The sequence below is a fragment of the Dendrobates tinctorius genome, unplaced genomic scaffold (assembly GCF_039654945.1).
Source record: "Dendrobates tinctorius isolate UK_male_01 unplaced genomic scaffold, ASM3965494v1 ptg000143l, whole genome shotgun sequence".
In the NCBI taxonomy this organism is placed as follows: Eukaryota; Metazoa; Chordata; class Amphibia; order Anura; family Dendrobatidae; genus Dendrobates; species Dendrobates tinctorius.
In genome coordinates this window covers 11,817,486-11,838,805 of record NW_027361810.1, presented here as the reverse complement: position 1 = coordinate 11,838,805, position 21,320 = coordinate 11,817,486, and the positions used below count along the sequence as shown (strand labels likewise).

The 21,320-nt window shown below is 48.3% G+C and overlaps 1 protein-coding gene across 1 annotated transcript in view; it reads right to left on the bottom strand.

The window, feature by feature from the left end:
• The window catches only part of LOC141049232 (rac GTPase-activating protein 1-like), a 57,534-nt gene extending 36,219 nt beyond the window's left edge, over nucleotides 1-21,315 (bottom strand). The window contains exons 1-4 of the mRNA XM_073545443.1: nucleotides 21,161-21,315; nucleotides 2,421-2,506; nucleotides 1,873-2,075; nucleotides 1,541-1,671 (exon numbers count right to left, since the gene is read on the bottom strand). Coding sequence (XP_073401544.1) covers nucleotides 1,541-1,671; nucleotides 1,873-2,075; nucleotides 2,421-2,506; nucleotides 21,161-21,189 — 449 coding nt within the window. The 5' untranslated portion in view covers nucleotides 21,190-21,315. The remainder of the gene's footprint in view (nucleotides 1-1,540; nucleotides 1,672-1,872; nucleotides 2,076-2,420; nucleotides 2,507-21,160) is intronic.
• Between the last annotated feature and the right edge of the window lie 5 nt (nucleotides 21,316-21,320).

Below are 21,320 nucleotides of genomic sequence, written 5' to 3'. Positions count from 1 at the left end.
AGGGTAAACAGCGGGTAACTAAGCGCGCACAGTGCTTAGTTACCCGCTGTGTACCCTGGATACCAGCGTGCGCGTGCTGGGAGCTGGTTTCCTAGGTAAACAGCGGGTAACTAAGCGCCGCGCGCTGAGGCTAGTTTCACACTTGCTTTTTTTTGCAGCGCGTTTTTCCCGCAAAAAAACGCATTGAAAAAACGCATACATAAGCATACAACTGCTGCGTTTTTTTCAAGCATTTTTATGAGCATGCATGAAAAAAACGCAGCGTTTTTATGCTTTTGTATGCGTTTTTAGTGCGTTTTTACCGCGTTTGCGTTTTTTTCCAACATTTTTAGGTGGCCCCTCACACTACCCAAACCATGACTTTACTAACCCTGACCCTAACCCTAACCCTGACCCTAACCCTTAACAAAACCATACTTAACCCTAATCCTGACCCTAACCCTGACCCTAACCCTTAACAAAACCATACTTAACCCTAACCCTGACCCTAACCCTGACCCCAACCCTAACCCTGACCCTAACCCTGACCCTAACCCTTAACAAAACCATACTTAACCCTAATCCTGACCCTAACCCTGACCCTAACCCTTAACCAAACCATACTTAACCCTAACCCTGACCCAAACCCCAACCCTAACCCTGACCCTGACCCTAACCCCCCTTAACTAACCCTAACTCTAACCCAAACCCCTAAATTCCATGGTTAAAAAAAAAAAAACGCATATGCAAAAAAACGCATACATGAGCATGCCAGTGCGCACATATGCGCATCCATAGGCTATAATGGCCATTTTTAGCGCAAAACGTGCGCATATGTGCGCATGCGCTTTTTTGCAGGGCCAAAAAATGCAACATGCTGCGTCTGGAAAATACCAACGCACACCCCAAAAAAACGCAGCGCATGAAAATCGCATACATGCGCTTACAAGCGCGCAGGTATGCGCACCCATGTTAAATATAGGGGAAAAAACGCATGCGCAGGTATGCGTTTTTTTCCAGCGCTAAAAAACGCAAATGTGAAACCAGCCTTAGTTACCCGCTGTTTACCCTGGATACCAGCGTGGTCGCTGGTCCTAATTGCTGGTGAGTCTGCCTATTTGACAGCTCACCAGCGATCATGTAGCGACGCACCAGCGATCCTGACCATGTCGCATCGTTGTTGGGATCGCTGGTGCGTCGCTAAGTGTGTCGGGACCCTAACACTGCTGGTCTCCAGCAGGATCAGACAGGTAAATACCCATCCTGTCAAATTGAAGGATCCTTGTAGGACGATACGAGGGCATTTTGTTCTACAGATATAAAACGGTTAGTAGATACAATCAAAAGATGGGTCAATGTCTGGTTAATCTTTATATGGGCTAGAGCCTGAAACTACTGAATAAGAGATTGAAATAATAAATAACCCCCAGCCGCCACTCAGACACTCATGAGCTCCTGCATACAGATATACAGTTCCCATTGAATGACGTAATGCTTTGTGTTTCCATATGTTCTGACTGCCCTCCGGACGTCTGTAAGCTGCCCAGTACATATACCATACCTGCTTCCAACCCCATGGGCTGCAGCATTGGTTCGGCCTCCACCAAAGATCGCCAGGACAGAGTCGCTAAGGGGCACCGTGTTCTGACCGTCACTCTGGATAAGTTCCCCAATCAGATGCATCTGCCGCTCCTGTTATAAAACACATTATTAGAGGCTGCAGATTCTACACACTTTCCTGTCCATATCTGCCGCTAACAATGTAGTGGGTGAAGCCATCACCAGTGGGAGAACTGCGCAACAGCAGCCGTCCCTCCTGCAGCAATGAACGGGATCAAGTGCTATAAATGCCAAGCAACGTCACAGTGTAGCAAGGAGTTTATCCATCGTTACCACCATCTGCAGATCGGTCTCCGCTCTTTGACGTCTCTTCATTTCCACGTCCACCTGATTGCGGGCGTGCTTCAGCTTCACCTGAAGCGCCGAGCGCTCGATCTCGCATCGCAGCAGAGTCTCCCGTTTGTCCCTCAGCTCCTTCTCCGCCTGCAGCCATCTCTTCCTCGACGATTCAAAACTATGAGCAACCTGGATAAAATCTGTGGATGAGAAAAAGACGACGAACAAAGAAAATGGACCAAGAAGCATCTATAATATCTAGGGGTTGTCCAAAACGGTCTCCTCTTGACTACAGACAAGTGGGTGTGGTTCTCAAGTAGATGATGCCCGCAGAGTAGAGATGAGAACCTCGCCCATTTGTCCAACGAAGCTAGATTTACAAACAGGGAAGAGGGTGGAATATGTCAGGAACGGAGAGGTGCAAGAACAGAAAAGTAATGCCGGATTCAGGAGAACAGCAACATTTACACCAGGAAAAAACAAAACAAATTTATGACACGAGGCATGGTCCCTTTAAAAATGGAGACAGACATCTTTCCATTTACCTTCCTCTGCAGCAACGTTGAACTCTATGAGCTTCAGTAATCGGTCGACGTAAGACTGAAACACTCGCTTCTGCGACTCCCCCATCCTACGCCGTGAAAAAAAAAAAAAAAAAAAAAAGTAATATATACATACACACACACACACACACACACACACACACACACACACACACACACACACACACACACACACACACACACACACACACACACACTGTATATAATATACACACACCGTGGCACCCTTCCACTTCTGAGACTTCACACAAACCACCAGGGAGGCACGGCGTACTAATACAGAGAATAATGTGTCGGGTGGCACTGCGGAGTGGCGCTACATTAGATGTACACGGTCTTATTACGGAGTATAAGTGGATTTCCCACCTCAGCGTGTGTCACTCTGCTACGAGACGATTCTCTGTGCAGGTTTTCATCAAAAGGAGTGAAGAAACCATGACAAATATTCATCTGGATTGCATTCCTTCCCAACAGATCAATGCAGTTCCTTCATAGTTTTTACTTCATCACTTTTCTCTTTTCCTGAATGCCCCAATATTATAAGAGTCGCCACGTGACACAGCGCCACGTCCGCCGCGGCTTCATACAGAAACATTGCCTGTAATGCAGGAGCTCGGCAGCGGCAGGGAGTTTTCTCATGCAGATGGCAATCACAAGCCTGACAACTTTAGAGAGATCATTAAAGTAGACAGTGGGAACGTGTCCTCCTGCGGGAGCTGTAATATTCCTAGTACAAAGGAAGGGGGCTAATGTACTTTTGGCAGGAGGTAGAAGTAGTCACAGCAGCCGCCATGGCTTCTGGAGGCACTGCAAACAGATCAGCAATTATTGATCATGCTAGTCACTTAACCCCTTAATGAACAGGTCAGTGTGGGCTTAATGAGGCACTACGGGTTTTTTTTCCCACCTTTTCATTACTTGGTTGTTTCTGCTCCTGTTTTAAGCCGTTGTACCGTACACATTTTTTGCAGCCGATTTAAAAAAATAAATAAATATAAAAACATTGTTTTTCTTTCTATATCATAGTACCAGGCAGACTCTGAAAAATTACAGATGTATGTGTCAAAAATTTACAAAAAGGCCAAAAAAAGATTAGGACCGTTTGGTATAAAATATAATTTTTTTTCTCCATTTAGAATGACAAGAAATTGTATGTATATATTTTTTGGCAAGCAGTAATCACCGATCCTCTGGAGGACTGGGCATATTGCTCAGCCGCACACTAGCCGGCATATGAGGCATCACTTCCACAGCGCCTGGTTCATGGGGATGTCTGGGTGCGAAGACTCTGGCAGCCAAGGGCCCAAAAGCAGACTCTCAGACCTAGGAGACCGCACCGTGGGTACGGAGATCCCTGCCTTTGCCCCTATACAATCTATCTTTGGGACTGGATCAAGATATGTGAGATCAACAGAAACCCTCTAAGCCCAAAATGGATGATAACAGAAAACAGCTCATATTCAAGTGTGAAGTAAATGAATATAAAAGATGGATTTTTGGTTCTTACCGTAAGATCTCTTTCTTGGAGCCTTCATTGGGGGACACAGAATACCATGGGTGTATGCTGCTGCTGCTAGGAGGCTGACACTATGCAAAAACAAGAAAGTTGGCTCCTCCCCGGCAGTATACACCCACCGACAGATACCAAGTACCTCAGTTGGTGAGAAAGCAGTAGGAGAAGCAACGAAATCTCTAAACATATGTACCAATCCAACAAGGGACTCAAAGACCCAACACGGTACAACTTAAACAGGGAGGGTGCTGTGTTCCCCAATGAAGGCTCCAAGAAAGATTTTACGGTAAGAACCAAAAATCCATCTTTCTTTATCGCCTTATTGGGGGGGCACAGAATACCATGGGATGTTCCAAAGCAGTCCCAAGGGCGGGAACAGCAATAAGGAATGAAAGAACAGGAAGAGCTTAGGTCGGCCAGTGCGCCACCGCCGCCTGCAGGACCTTCCTACCAACGACTGCATCAGACGAGGCCTGGGTATGAACCCTGTAGAACCTCGCAAACGTGTGCAAAGACGACCAGGTCGCAACCCTGCAAATTTGCAAGGCCGAAGCCTGGTGTCGAACGGTCCACGAGGCTGCCTCAGCCCGGGTGGAGTGAGCTCTCACTCCTGGAGGGGGCCGTTTTTCCTGAAGTCGGTATGCTTCCAGAATGGTAGAACGAATCCAGCGAGCAATCGTGGATTTGGATGCCGGAAGTCCTTTCCGGCGACCTTCAGAGATGACCAGTAAGGAATCGGACTGTCGAAATGAAGCGGTCCTAGCGAGATAGACATGCAAGGCTCGAACAACGTCCAGTTTGTGGAGTGACTTCTCAAGAGGGTGAGAAGGAGCAGGACAAAAAAATGGGAGCACAATATCCTCACTGATGTGAAAAGAGGATACCACCTTTGGAAGAAAAGAAGGAACAGGCCTGAGTACAACCTTATCCTGATGGAGAATCAGGTAAGGGGAACGACATGAATTTAGATTGTGAGCCCCATCGGGGACAGTGATAATGTGTGCAAACTGTAAAGCGCTGCGGAATAGGTTAGCGCTATATAAAAATAAAGATTATTATTATATTATTAAGGCCACCAATTCGGAAACTCTTCTGATGGATGTAATGGCAATCAAGAAGGTTATCTTCCAAGAGAGGAGAGATGTCCTGGATAGGCTCGAACGGCGCCTTTTGAAGAGCGCTAAGAACGAGATTGAGATCCCACGGGTCTATCGGTGAATGATGAGGAGGGGCCACATGTGCAACCCCTTGGAGGAAGGTCTTAACCTGTGGTAAGGAGGCGAGCTCTCTTTGGAAGAGGACAGATAGAGCGGAGACCTGGCCCTTGAGGGTACTGAGTGACAGACCCGCATTCAACCCAGACTGGAGAAAACCAAGTATGGATGGAATGGAAAAGGACATTGGAAAGACTCCCTTATCGTCGCACCATCGGAAAAACGCCTTCCAGTACCTGTGGTAAATGCTGGAAGAGGCTGGCTTTCTGGCTCTGATCATAGTCTGAATAACCTGGCTGGACAGACCTGATTCTTTCAGGATCACGGCCTCAACGGCCATGCCGTTAAACTCAGAGACTGAGAATTCACGTGGTAAAGGTGTCCTTGCGAGAGAAGGTCTGGAAGCCTCCAGGGAACGTCCGCGAGCATGTTCACCAGCTCCGCGTACCAAGGACGTCTTGGCCAGTCTGGCGCCACTAGAATCACCGGTACGCCTTCCGATTTCAACTTTTTGACCACTCGTGGGATCAAGGCAAGAGGCGGAAACAGATAAGGAAGTTGGAACTGGGACCACGGAATTACCAGGGCGTCGCAAGCGACGGCTAGAGGGTCCCTGGACCTGGCCACGAAGCGCGGAACTTTGTGGTTCCTCCGAGATGCCATGAGATCGACATCCGGAGAGCCCCAGCGCTGGCATATCTGATCGAATACTGTGGGATGAAGAGCCCATTCGCCTGACGCTAGGCCTTGACGACTCAGAAAGTCGGCTGCCCAATTCTCCACCCCTGGAATGTGAACGGCGGAGATTGCCGGAACGTAACGTTCTGCCCAGCGCAGTATCTTGGCCACTTCTGACATCACCTAATTGCTGCGTGTGCCTCCATGGTGATTTATATACGCCACAGCCGTGGCATTGTCCGACTGAATGCGGATTGGCTTGCCGACGAGAAGAGGTTGCCAGCGAAGAAGGGCCAGGAAGATTGCTCTGATCTCGAGAAGATTGATAGGGAGAAGAGCTTCCTGTGGATTCCAACGTCCTTGGGCCGTTCTCGGATGTAAAACCGCTCCCCATCCTAGTAGGCTGGCATCGGTGGTGGTGACTTGCCACTGAAGCGGAAGAAAGGATCTCTCTTGGAGGACTGACGCAGGCATTGCCTACCAAGTCAGGGATTGCCTCACTCTGGGAAGGAGAATGGGGCGGTCCAAGGACAACGTAGTTTTGTCCCAGGCTGAAAGGAGGGCCAGCTGGAGGGGGCGAAGATGAAACTGCAAAAGGCACTGCTTCCATGGAAGCAGCCATCTTCCCCAGAACTTTCGTGCAGGATCGAAGGGGGATGGGCGTTGGCCGTTTGAGAGCTCAGATTCCCTTGGACAGAGCCGCAAATTTTTCCCTCGGAAGAAACACTCGGGCTAGATTCGTGTCAAATTCCATGCCCAGATAAGTCAGACGCTGAGTGGGGTTGAGAATGGACTTCTTGTTGACTATCCATCCGAGGCGGCAGAGAGTATCCAGGGTTATCTGAAGACTTAGAAGACAGTCTTGACGGGACGAGCCCTTGATCAAGAGATCATCCAGATAAGGAATGATGAGAATTCCCATGGAACGAAGGATGGCCATGACTGTAGCCATCACCTTCATGAAAACACGGGGAGCGGAGGCTAGAACGAAGGGAAGGGCCGTGAACTGGTAGTGATTTTCCTGAATCGGAAAACGAAGATATTTCTGATGTTGCAAGCAAATTGGGATGTTTAGATAGGCATCCCGTATGTCCACGGAGCAGAGGAACTCTCCGGGTTCCATTGAGGCCATCACTGATCGAAGTGACTCCATTTTGAAGTGGAGAATCTTTACATGGCGATTGAGCAATTTGAGGTCCAGGATGGGCCGAAAGGTGCCGTCTTTTTTTCGGGACTACAGAGATTTGAGTAGAACCCTGAAAACCGTTCGTCTGAGGGAACGCGAACAATCACTCCGGCGGAAAGAAGGGAGGAGACGGCCTGACGGAAACCTGGAATGTGGGACCGCTGACTTGGAGATCGAGACAGGAAAAAACGGCTTTTTGGTGGTGAAACAAATTCGATTTTGTATCCGGATGCGATGATTTCCCTGACCTAAGCGTCGTCGACAACAGACAGCCAAGCGTCCACGAAAAATGAAAGTCTGCCTCCCACCCTGGAAGAACTTCCAGGTGGGGGTGACCCGTCACTTGGAGGAAAACCTACCGGAACGGGAGCCTGAAGACCTGGAGTATTGCCCTCTGGATCTCCAGCGGGGGGCGGGTTTGTAGGATTTTTTTTCTGCTCTCGCTCTCTAGAGGCGGAAGGCCGATCTTGCTGGGTAGATCTGTCTGTGGATAAGAAGGGGCGAAAAGGCCTAAACGGTCAGAAGCCCTTTCTGTTAAAAAAGCGTTTTGGTCGAGACTGGGGAAGAGAAGTGCTTTTACCACCAGTGGCATCGGAAATTATTTGATCCAGTTTGGCTCCAAAGAGCCTAGAACCCTGGAATGGCAGATTGGCTAAAGTCGTGGAATGCGGGTACCACCTAAAAAAAAGTCGCTTACCAAAGGACTCGGCGTACGGCTACTACGTTGCTGTTGGCCCTTGCTATGCACCCAGCCGCAATCCAAGGAGGCGGCTAAAAGGTATTTACCTGCATGTTTAATTTGGTCTGCCAACTCGTCCTGAGGAGCTGCCTCTAAGATGCCCCTGCGAAGAATTTTTGCCCAAGCTGAAATGACTTTCGACACCCAGGAAGAGGCGAAAATAGGACAGAGGGAGGCGCCGGATGCCTCAAAGATAGACTTAGCCAGGGATTCTGTCTGTCTGTGGGATCTTTAAGCGATGCCCCGTCTGGGAGGGATAGAACCGTCTTAGAGGCTATGCGAGAGACGAGAGGATCCACTTCGGGAGCTTTGGTCCATTTGGAGAGCAGATCTACGTCAAAGGGGTACAGGACATCTAAGTACTTGCGTTCTGAGAAGCGTTGCTCAGGGTGCTCCCAATGTTTAGTTAGAGTAGTATCGAACTCTTTGTGGTTTGGGAAGGTTCGGGATGGAGGCCTTGCTCGATTAAATGGAACAGAACATTCCTGAGAAGGTGGCTTGTCCTGCTTAATTTCCAGGGTATGGAAGATAGCCGAGAGAAGACTATCGACTGTATTCCGTGTTTTAGATATGTTATCTGCTTCTGAACTAGATCCCGATTGGGGATCGTCGTCTGACCTAAAAGGTCATCCCCTGAGGAAGGAGAGGGACACCTGGGTGAAGCAGACGGGCCCAGCGAACTGGAAGACGAGCCAGACAGAACATGCTTCCTAGAAATCCTACTCGTCCTATCCCTCTGAAGGTCGCGGTCAGGTGCAGACAACTCGCCCTGAGAGGCGGTCGGTGCCCAGGTGGCTGTAGATAGTTGAGGCAAACGTTCTAGGACCTGGACCAGGGACTGAGACTTTAGTCAGATCAGAGACCGACTGAGACATAGCAACGGCCCACTCTGGGAGGGGTGTGGGGGGGGAGTACCCTCAACCTGAGAATCGGTGTGCTCCTGAGAGGCCGACATAGCTGAAGGACTGTAGAACGTACAGAGGTGATGACTGACCTGACGCCCACCTCTTTTTACAGCGTGCACAGGCGTAGTGTGTAACGGTGGGCTTGAAAGACAGAGCCGTTGAAGGGTTGGGCATAGGTAAGATGCAGCTTATGACTGCACCAACAGACCGGGACTGCAGAGGAGAGCCAAATTGCCGTTAAGCGCCGAGCATCTGACGAGCAGCCGGACCCTGACGTGTCCCCAAATCAGCGCAGGAAGCTGGCTGTGGGCTTGGAGGGCGGGACTTGGCGCCGGTATGTGATTGGGAAATGGCAGAGAGGGGGCGCGGTAAAACAGGAAGATTGACGTCTCTAAAAAGAAAGTTGAGCTGTGATAGGACAGAATGGGAGCGAGAAACGCGCGCCCAGAGTGAGAAAAGCGCGCCCAGAGTAAAACAGGAGCGCGACTGAAAGCGAAAGTGTAAACAGTCTCCCTCCCCGCCCGAGCTTCAATGCTGATGTCCGCGGCGCCGATAAAGATGAGCTTGCGTCGCCCGCTCTGTCAAAAGACCCCCTATGTCCTGGTAGACTCCCGGTAATTGTGACGTGACCCTGTGCCTCTGTATGAATGAGCGCGGCTGTGATGTGAGGCGCGCGGCTGCAGTGGAGGAGAAGAGGCGGGAAATTCAAATACAGGGGACCACTGTGTTTCCTAAGGCATGCGGGGCTAAGGGATCATTCAGGGCTTACCTGACGTCCCTGAAGAGGATGATCGCAGGGGCATGCCAGCAGACAGGCCGCTGGGAGATGTCCTCTTACCCGTGTCATGCAGAAGATGGCGTCCTTTTGTTTGGAGCGAGGATGTAACCACTGGGGACCGCCGTCTTCCTCTCAGCCCTGTCCCGGGATAGGGGTGAGGAGTTGTTTTGGCAAGGACCGGCCACCTGTCGTCAGCCCATAGCACCGAATGGTGATAGGGAAAAAGGTCCTGCCTGCGGTACTGAGAGTTGCGATATGGGTGACACCACACTGCTCGCTCAGCCGCATAATATGGGAAATCAGAGTGATAGCTACACCCTGTTTCCCGACGGAGAACCTGAAAAATAAATTAGACAAAATTAAAAGGTTCGACTATAAACCTAAAGGAAAAAAAGAGGGGTTATTAATCAGGGCTGTGGAGTCGGAGTTAGTTTTGGTTGGAGTCGGAGTCGGTAGAAATGTACCGACTCCAGCTTTAAAAAAAATGTATTAATATTTCATAATTGAACTTTCATATGAATTTTATAAATGTTACTCAAATATATATGTTCTATCAAACTATGAACAACAGTGATAAGCAGTTCTGCTGGAGATAGAGACATTTCTTACTTCTTGTGTGTCACTGTTCTCCACTGCCCTTATCTAATCTTATACTTGGTTAACCTCATGCTGCCCCAACCCCCCTACTTACAATGTATGAAACTGAAAGTGAAAATGTGTTGCAAATTCTTAGTAGTAAAGCTCCTCCTCTAGACTAGATCATACTAGGTGTGCGTCTTCCAAGCATCTCACAGCTGCCTGCTACTCAGAAGAGGAAGACTGTAAGAAGTATTATCCTTTCAACAAACTTTGCATCAGTTAACTGTGAGTACATGAGGAATAATAACAGTATTACTGACCATTATATCAGTTGTACGACCTGGCAATAATTTTGTACAATTGTTTTTAGGAAAAAAATTGTCATTTGGATTGTGAATGCAGAATTAAAAACCTGAGAATGTCAAAGAAGCATCACATTAAATCAGCTGTATTTGAACATTTCACCATCACTCAAGATAGAAAACATTATGTCTGTCAGTGTATGACAAATGATCCAGACGAAAACAAATTCTGTGAAGCCAAGATGAGTGCATATTCAGGCAAAGATAAAAATGCTCCTACCAGAGCTTCTAATCTAAAGAGACATTTACAGCGCTTTCATCCAGAAGTACTGAAAGCAGTGGATGAGAAAGACTGCATCCAAACCAATGAACCAGTGCCCAGCTCTTCCAGCCAAACAAAGGAGCAGAGAACTTTGCAGCCATCAGTTGCAAGATATTTTGTCAGTGACAAAGTTACTGTGACAATGACAGTAGATACATTTAAAAAACAGATCATAGAGCTTGTTGTAAAGGATAGTGTGCCTATTTCATTATTTTCACGACCAGCTTTTATGTGTCTGAATGGGGAAATGGCCCGCAAGCTTGGTGTTTCTCTGGAGAGAGAGAGTATTAGAAAATTAGTAATCGAAGAAGCTTTTAAACAAAAGGAAGAACTTAAAAAAACTCACAAGGGACGCTTTCTGTTTCTTAAAATGGATGCCTGCACACGTCACAGAGTGAACTATTTTGCCATCAATGTCCGATTTGTGACAAAAATGAAATAGTTACCAAGACATTGGCAGTAAAAGACACCAAAGCTCACCACACCAGTGAGTTTCTCCAGGTCTTGGTGGAAAAGGTTCTGCAAGACTATGAACTTAAAAAAGAGCAAGTTCTTTCTGTCGTAACTGACAATGCTTCAAATATGATAAGTACTATTAAGCTAATGAATGAGAGTAATGATGGTGACCAGCAGCTAGAAGAACATTCTGGGTCCACAGACACAGAAATGTTTGAAATAGAGGAACACAGTATTGTAACTGAGGAGCAAACTGAAGTTTCTTCAGATGAACAGCAACATGATAGTTTAGATGATCTTGTTGAAACTGTGTCAATATGTTCTTTCATTCATCACATGCGCTGTGTTGTGCATACGCTACAGCTGGCTATAAGAGACAGTCTGCAAGAAGGACATGCTGCTGCACTGATTGGCAAGGTGAGAAAATTGGCTACTGTTGCCAGAACCCCTAAAGTTGACTCAATTTTGAAGAGACGTGCTGGAAAAGGGGCAATTATTGATTAAGCCACACGATGGGGCAGTACTTACTTAATGATTCAGCGCTTGGTTGAACTGAAAACCTTTCTTGTAGACATGGCTAACCCTCAACTGACGCTAAATGAATGTCAGTGGAATCAGGTGACTGAGCTGGAAAAATTGCTAGAGCACCCATTTACAGTGACTAAAAAATTACAAGCAGAGGACTTAACTCCAGGTATTTTCTTAAAGGAGTGGAAGAACCTGATGTTTCGCCTGTCCCAAAGAGGAGGGTTAATTGCAAGTGGCATTGCTACATCAATGAAACGGAGAGAGGAGCTACTATTACAAAATAACATTCTTTTGGCAGCTGTTTATGTAGACCCAATGCATCGGATTCTTCTAGATGATCAAAAGCTAAGTAAAGGAAAAGAAGCTCTGTTTGAAATAGCAGTAAGGATGAAAGGGTTGCAGAACAGTCAGGAGGAACAAGAAGAATTTGGTCGTCCTGCCACATCTTCACCCTCATCATCAACTGATGAAGAATTTAATTTAAAAAAATATTTGTATCACAAGGACCGTGCAAAGCGTTCCCGCATAGAAGAGTCATCCCCATCAAGGAACACAGCCAGTACATTTCAGCAGAATTTTTCATGTGCACTAAAAGAAATTGAGAAATTTGACGGTCATCAAAAATAACAGTGCAACAAGCGATTCCTCTGTATCCTGACATTGTCAGAGATGTTGCCCGAGTGGTTACTGCTTTGCCACAAACACAAGTTAGTGTAGAGAGGTTGTTCTCTGCTCTCAAAATAATTAGATCAGATTTGAGGGCATCCATGAAGGAGGATCTGACAGAGGCAATACTTTTTCTGAGGACAAATTTATAGATTTCGTCTTATTAACTGCATAAAAGTGTTTATTGCATATTTACTTACAGTTTAGAAAAGTTTATAAAAGATATTTGCTATATTCTAATTGTATTCTAATAAATGTAGTTTTTGCTCTAAGTGGTCTGATTACTTATATGATGGTGAGAAACTGAATAAGCACGATGTTTAATATTTTACAACAGTAAATTTGTTGTTATGAATTGGCCATTTATGAAGGAGTCGGAGCCTGATAAAATCCAGGAGTCGGAGTCCCAACTGTGGCTTACCGACTCCACAGCCCTGTTATTAATCTGCGGATCTGGGGAGATTCCGGTCCGCCTCCTACAGACACTAAGCACAAACTGAGGTACTTGGTATCTGTCGGTGGGTGTATACTGCCGGGGAGGAGCCAACTTTCTTGTTTTTGCATAGTGTCAGCCTACTAGCAGCAGCATACACCCATGGTATTGTGTCCCCCAATAAGGCAATAAAAAAATATACTTTGGGTTTCCGTATCCATATCCCCCTACGACCCATAGCACTACAGCATTAGGCGCTACAAGGCCAGGAAGGTTATATAGCCCTTATGGGTCCAGCATCTTCTCAGTGGATCTACAAGGTGGGAATGGAAACAGCGGCTTGTATGGGTTTGATCACAGACTTCCTATTTCCAGATCCATTACAAGTAAATGGCCCCGTAACTCATCTCAGATACTTGTGGCTGCGAGGTCCGGCGGGAGGCGCCTCTGTTGTATTGACCACCCCTTCATAAAAAGACAGAACAGAGGCCTGTTCTGCGCCCTGGCTCAGTATTCACCTACAGTGACACCGAGCCCAAAGGGATCACACTTCTCACCAATCAATTGTAGGCAGAAAGATTATGTTCATGAGTCAATTCATTCATTGCAGGTCACCAAAAGCTGCATTGTGAGGGCTCATGGGCTCGCTTCATACCAGGCATGTGCCTCCTGGGTTATACAGCCGGCATCTGCTTCAACTAGCGCTAGCTTCAATCACTGAAGTTAATATTTGAATGCCGCTGTCGATCGCCGAGTCATTGGACTGATGCCACTGATGCACCAACTCTCTGTGACCTGATCAAATGATCGCAGGTTAAAGTCCCCCAAGGGGATTCTCCGTTAGAATTTAAAAATCATCTGGTATCAAGATGTCAAAAAAAAGGCCTAAAAACACAAAGTTCTTTAAACTGTACATTATACCCCCCCCACCCAAAAAAAGGACCCAAGGAAAGAAAAATCTGAATGTCACATGCATCCCAAAATGGGATTAAAAAGAAAAAAAACCGTCATCCATCTTTGGCACTGGCGTTATCATACTGACGTGAAGAATCATATTGTTCATTCATTTTTTACCACACAGTTAACACCGTAAAACAAAACTAAATTGTGGAGTTGTGTTTTTTTTCCGCCTCTTGTAATTTCACCGAACTTAGAATTCTTTTCAGGTTTTTCAGTACATTATAAAGGTAAATCATTCAAAACTACAACTGGAAAATAATGAGCCGTCATACGGACAGAGCCGTCATATGGACAGAGTAATGATAAAGTTGTTGCTATTGGAAAAAGGAAGGGGGGGGGGGGGGGGGAGCACAAAAAATAAAAAAAATCCCCCAGTCATGCTTCAGGAGAAAATGGCTCTGGTCCTCCCGGTTTGCTGGGGGCGTTTCTTTCCTGAAGATTGACAGTTCAGACCTGCAGCATTGGTGGTGGCGCTGCTGGACTGAACTGTGCGCGCTCCTAATCTGCTAGTAGAGACAGAATTGCCTCTGCAGCGTGGCAGACATGCTGGGGAACTGAAGCTGGCTGGATCCAGCGATCGGCCATCTTCAGAGCGGCATGGGCAGGCTGCAAACCATCGAGCCAGCTCGCACCGCAAGCTCCTTTGCTAGGTAACTGGCCAGTAAAAGGATAGAAAGCTGCACACTATAACATTAAGGCTGTGTGCACAAGTTGCAGATTCTGCTGTGGAATTTTTTGCGCAGATTTTGCTAAATCTGCAGGTAAAATGACCTGCGTTTTACCTGCAGATTTAGTGCAGTTTTTGTGTGGATTTCCCCTGCAGTTTTACACCTGCGGATTGCTATAATGGAGCAGGTGGAAAACTGCAGCAGAACTGCACAAAAGAAGAGACATGCTGCAGTTTTCAATCCGCACCAAATCTGCGCGGAAAAATCTGCAGCGTGTGCACAGCGGTTTTTGTTTTACATAGCCTTAAATGGTACTGTACATCACATGCAGTTCTGCAGGGCCAAATCTACTGCAGAAGAATCCGCACCGTGTGCACATACCCTAAGGGTGTGTGCACATGCTGCAGATTTTTCCGCGCAGATTTGGTGCGGATTTGGCCCTGCAGAACCGCAGCAGAATCCTGTGTACAGTACCATTAAAATGAATGGAAAATGAAAACCGCAGTGCAGACGGTGCAGAATTTTCCGCGCAGTTTTTGCTGCGGTTTCAAATCCGAAGAAAGAATTGACATGTCATTCTTTTCTGCGGATTCCGCTGCGGTTTGCCATCTCCTCCATTATAGAGGTGATAAACTGCAGGGCAAACCCGCAGGCTAATCCGCTGCGGATTTTACTAAATCTGCGCGGAAAAATCCGCAGATCATTCCGCAGCGTGTGCACGTACCCTAAAAATCCCTCTATTCTAGCGAACGGAGAGAATTCTTAAGGAGTAAACTGCACGAGTTTTACAAGCACTTTGCAATTTTACTCATTTATGAACCTGTGACAACTTCTTTTAAAGGGACACTCCGGACGGATGTATTTACCATCCAAAAAAACAGGACAGATGATAAATGCTGGACACTGGTCACCCATCCCGCCCTCCGCTCCCAACAAAGTCACAACAGACTGTTAAGTTATCTATCAGTTCACGCGTCTCGTAGGGTGGAGGAAGGAATGAGCTGATTGAGAGTGTAATCTATCCCTTTATTTCATCTTTTGGGAAAGGCTTAAAGGGATAATCCGGCTCTGCTCACTCCTGCATCCGGAGGTGTGAGGACATCTGTATATATCACCAGTGTCCACTTCAAGGATTTTTCCAGCACTGTGAGACCTCAATCACAAAGTGATGGTTTATTCTAGCAATATGGGATCTAGCTGTAAAGTAGGAATGCCCCTTTAAGGTGATCCTTGGTCACTGCCATTTCAGGCAGCTTTTACCTTATGCTTATGGCCATCATACTCACTGCCCAGAACTGCACCAGTGACTGGAAAATCCATTGCGCTCCGCCTGCATACAAAGTGCTAACCATACACAGTCTGCATTTGGGTAATTGGGTGGGTGCAGTAACGCAACGTGGGCGCTTGATTGACGATACATTGAGTGTGATTAACTCTTTAGCTGCCGAATACTGGAGCGAGATATCTGAGAGGCAGCACCCCCCATAGAGCCTAGAATAGATAGTTAATGCACAGCTCATATCTCGCCGGCTCCTCCGCTCCCCGAGTAATTTCATCCTGGATTTGCTTCCACAAAATGCAGTTAAGGCGCATTCATTACGGGCGGTTAAGATGAAATTGGACAAGTTCCTTGAGGAAACCCGCAGGTGGAGTTATTGGATTCTGCAGGATATATTAATGTACTTGATGAATAGTTTATCCGACGTTTGAAACTTTCTGATTTTGACAGACTTAAAATAAAAAAAATGATGCGTTTCACCCTTCGCTGATTTATCAACCCCCAGACTATGTGGTGGTATGAAACACGAGCTGCTGGAAATGGTGGGGGGCCATTTGTACCCTCTAAGGTCTCATACATGGGACCCCAGATTGGATCACTTAAATACGGCTGCAATTGGTTTTGATAAGGTGCGAATATACTGCTGTATACACCAGAACTTGTATACGGATACCGCATAACTATACACTGCAGTACTGACATCACACTGATGTCTCCATTAGTATTTCCCAGGCGCTGTCTGTTATCCGCCGTCCATGTGGCCCCTGCGAGAGTTTCCAGATAGAAAAAGAAAAAGTGTTATGCAGCTTCGTCTATCAGTCATTATCTATTCAAACATTACTGCCATTTGCCAGAAATAAGGCACAATCCCCTTTGAGTGAGGCTACTTTCACACTAGCGTTGTGCGACGTACGTCGCAATGCGTCATTTTGGAGAAAAAACGCATCCTGCAAAGTTGCCCGCAAGATGCGGTTTTTCTACATAAACTTGCATTGCGACGTATGGCCACACGTCGCGTGCGAAGGATGCGTCGTGTTTTGGCGGCCGCGACACACAAAAACGTTACATGTAACTTTTTTTGTGCGTCATGTCCGCCATTTTCGACCTCGCATGCGCGGCCGAAACTCCGCCCCCTTCTTCCTGGACATTACAATGGGGCAGCGGATGCGTTGAAAAACTGCATCCGTTGCCCCCGTTGTGCCAAACTTTCACAACGTGCGACGGTACGTCGGCAAGACGCAGTGCGACGTCCCTCGCACGACGCTAGTGTGAAAGTAGCCTGATCTGTATAGGACACAGCGGCTGTAAAGAACTCCACATCAAAATGATCAGCCTTGCACGCAGGCGTCTCTGATTTTGCAATGCATATATTTTTTCAACACAAATGATTACTAAGGGGCGCTATCGACCACTTGTGAAAAGGAAGGAGGGGAATTATGTATCCTTGGAGAGGTTTTCCAGGACTTTAACACTGATGGCGTATCCTTAGGATTGGTCATCAATGTCTGATTAGAGGGGTGCTACCACCAGCATCCCCATAGACCAGCTGTTTGCGGCATTGGTGGCTCAGGTAAAGATCTGCACATCACAGATCTATCAACTGTATAGTGACCGTGACTGGATATTGCATGTCTGCCCCCTATACAAATAAATAGGGAGCAAATGTGTAGAATCGTCTGTGGCCACTATTCCATCGATGGAGCTGTACTGTGCAGCTCCATCCACTGCTGACAGCAGGGGTGCCAGGCGTCGCACCCCCACCAGACATTGATGACCTTTCCTAAGGATAGGCCATCAATGTTAAAGCCCTGGACAACCCCTTCAAGACTGGGTCCTGTGGTATATCCCAGGTGAGGCTAGTTTCACACTTGCTTTTTTTTGCAGCGCGTTTTTCCCGCAAAAAAACGCATTGAAAAAACGCATACATAAGCATACAACTGCTGCGTTTTTTTCAAGCATTTTTATGAGCATGCATGAAAAAAACGCAGCGTTTTTATGCGTTTGTATGCGTTTTTAGCGCGTTTTTACCGCGTTTGCGTTTTTTTCCAACATTTTTAGGTGGCCCCTCACACTACCCAAACCATGACTTTACTAACCCTAACCCTGACCCTAACCCTAACCCTGACCCTGACCCTAACCCTGACCCTAACCCTTAACCAAATCATACTTAACCCTAACCCAAACCATAAACCCTAACTAACCCTAACCCTAACCCTGACCCTAACCCTGACCCTGACCCTAACCCTGACCCTAACCCTAACCCTGACCCTAACCCTAACCCTAACCCTTAACAAAACCATACTTAACCCTAACCCTGACCCTGACCCTAACCCTGACCCTAACCCTAACCCTGACCCTAACCCTTAACAAAACCATACTTAACCCTAATCCTGACCCTAACCCTGACCCTAATCCTTAACAAAACCATACTTAACCCTAACCCTGACCCTAACCCTAACCCTGACCCTAACCCTGACCCTAACCCTAACCCTGACCCTAACCCTAACCCTAACCCTGACCCTAACCCTTAACAAAACCATACTTAACCCTAATCCTGACCCTAACCCTGACCCTAATCCTTAACAAAACCATACTTAACCCTAATCCTGACCCTAACCCTGACCCTAATCCTTAACAAAACCATACTTAACCCTAACCCTGACCCTAACCCTGACCCTAACCCTGACCCTAACCCTAACCCTGACCCTAACCCTTAACAAAACCATACTTAACCCTAATCCTGACCCTAACCCTGACCCTAACCCTTAACCAAACCATACTAAACCCTAACCCTGACCCAAAACCCAACCCTAACCCTGACCCTGACCCTAACCCTAAACCCCCTTAACTAACCCTAACTCTAACTCAAACCCCTAAATTCCATGGTTAAAAAAAAAAAACGCATATGCAAAAAAACGCTTACATGAGCATGCCAGTGCGCACATATGCGCATCCATAGGCTATAATGGCCCTTTTTAGCGCAAAACGTGCGCATATGTGCGCATGCGCTTTTTTGCAGGGCCAAAAAATGCAACATGATGCGTCTGGAAAATCCAATCGCACACCCCAAAAAAACGCAGCGCATGAAAATCGCATACATGCGCTTACAAGCGCGCAAGTATGCGCACCCATGTTAAAGATAGGGGAAAAAACGCATGCGCAGGTTAGCGTTTTTTTCCAGCGCTAAAAAACGCAAATGTGAAACCAGCCTTACTGGCAGAAAGATATCCCTGTGGAAAACTTAGGTCATATGTTTAAGCGAGGGGGTAGACACTTTTATATTTAAGAAACCTTAAAAAATTAAACTCACTTTTCTGACCGCGCCGCTCCTTTACATACGCTGCATGGGCTACATGCCTGACTGTACTTCCGGTTCTGGGCTGGACAGCCATGTAACCACTGAAGCCAATCAATGCCTGACATATCACCACTGCGGTCAGTGATTGACTGCAGCAATCAGGAATGTCTGGGAGTGCAGGTTATTATTTTTAAAGAATAACTAAGCTTTGAACAGGTTTTTTGGTAATACTTTTCAGGTACTTCTATTGCCTGCAGCTCAATGGGGGGTCTGGTTCCTGAGACTCCGCCAATCGCTCAGAAGACAACAAGACCACCGATCAGCAGCACCTAGTATATTATATAATGACATTTACCCCTTACAGGGGTCATTCAGTGAAGACAAGTTATCTCCTATCTGCAGCTTCGGGGGTAACTTTCTTACTGGTGGGGGTCTGACTGATGGAACCTGCCCTGATCTGCAGAATGGGGGATTGTGCGACAGCCGCTGGATTCATTCTCAACAGCGCAGGTGGAATGAGAAGAACGCCGCGCTCCACGGTCCCACAGGGAACGAACAGTGGAGGCTGCACATGCGCGCTACACCTCCATAATGTAACAAGGATAAGTGTCCTGCTGACCGATGAGAGTCCCAGCTGTCAGGAGCCCAGCGGTCAGTGAGCATCACTAACCCTGTGGATAGCGGACAACCCTTTTAAACATTTCCCGTTAATAAACCCATTGGCTCTGCTCCCATTAACTGTACGGACACTATGAAGCAGAACCGCAGAAAAGGACATGGACAGGACCATTAGTGACAGACAGGACCCGCAGCCTGGACAGCCGTGGGGTGGGGACGGCCTGCACAACGGGAGGAGGGGGGGGGGTAGCCTGGACAACGGGAGGAGGAGGGGGGGGTAGCCTGGACATCGGGAGGAGGAGGGGGGGTAGCCTGGACATCGGGAGGAGGAGGAGGAGGGGGGGTAGCCTGGACATCGGGAGGAGGAGGAGGAGGGGGGGTAGCCTGGACATCGGGAGGAGGAGGGGGGGGTAGCCTGGACATCGGGAGGAGGAGGGGGGGGTAGCCTGGACATCGGGAGGAGGAGGGGGGGGTAGCCTGGACATCGGGAGGAGGAGGGGGGGGGTAGCCTGGACATCGGGAGGAGGAGGGGGGGGGTAGCCTGGACATCGGGAGGAGGAGGGGGGGGGTAGCCTGGACATCGGGAGGAGGAGGGGGGGGTAGCCTGGACATCGGGAGGAGGAGGGGGGGGTAGCCTGGACATCGGGAGGAGGAGGGGGGGTAGCCTGGACATCGGGAGGAGGAGGGGGGGTAGCCTGGACATCGGGAGGAGGAGGGGGGGGTAGCCTGGACAACAGGAGGAGGAGGAGGAGGGGGGGTAGCCTGGACAACAGGAGGAGGAGGAGGAGGGGGGGTAGCCTGGACAACAGGAGGAGGAGGAGGAGGGGGGGTAGCCTGGACAACAGGAGGAGGAGGAGGAGGGGGGGTAGCCTGGACAACAGGAGGAGGAGGAGGAGGGGGGGTAGCCTGGACAACAGGAGGAGGAGGAGGAGGGGGGGTAGCCTGGACAACAGGAGGAGGAGGAGGAGGGGGGGTAGCCTGGACAACAGGAGGAGGAGGAGGAGGGGGGGTAGCCTGGACAACAGGAGGAGGAGGAGGAGGGGGGGTAGCCTGGACAACAGGAGGAGGAGGAGGAGGGGGGGTAGCCTGGACAACAGGAGGAGGAGGAGGAGGGGGGGTAGCCTGGACAACAGGAGGAGGAGGGGGGGTAACCTGGACATCGGGAGGAGGAGGGGGGGGTAACCTGGACATCGGGAGGAGGAGGGGGGGGGGTAACCTGGACATCGGGAGGAGGAGGAGGGGGGGGTAACCTGGACATCGGGAGGAGGAGGGGGGGTAACCTGGACATCGGGAGGAGGAGGGGGGGGGGGTAGCCTGGGCAACAGATTCAGTGAGAAAGTGGCCCAAAAATAAACCGCAACACTGTGAGGACGCCTGCAGGACACATGGGAGAGCCAAATACAATACACCCCGGAGTCAGGGGAGTAATTTATTCACTCATATTTTTTGTCCATTTTCACCCTCTGGTGAGAAATCTCCTACTAAGTTTAGAAACAAAAAGAAAGATATAAAGGAGCAAGAGACACAGAGAAATCAGAGACAACAGAGCGGGAGCTGCCGGCACAGCCCGACATCACCACACAGCGGCCTCCGCTCTCACCTGCCGCCCTCACGAGCGCACCCAAACATGGCGACCCGGACTCCCACAATCCTCCGCAGGGGCAGGCTGTGAGAAATCACGTGAACTTCACGTGACCAGCGATATGCGTAGAGGTACGTAACACGCTACTGACGTACTGACGTCATCACTACAGCAAGAG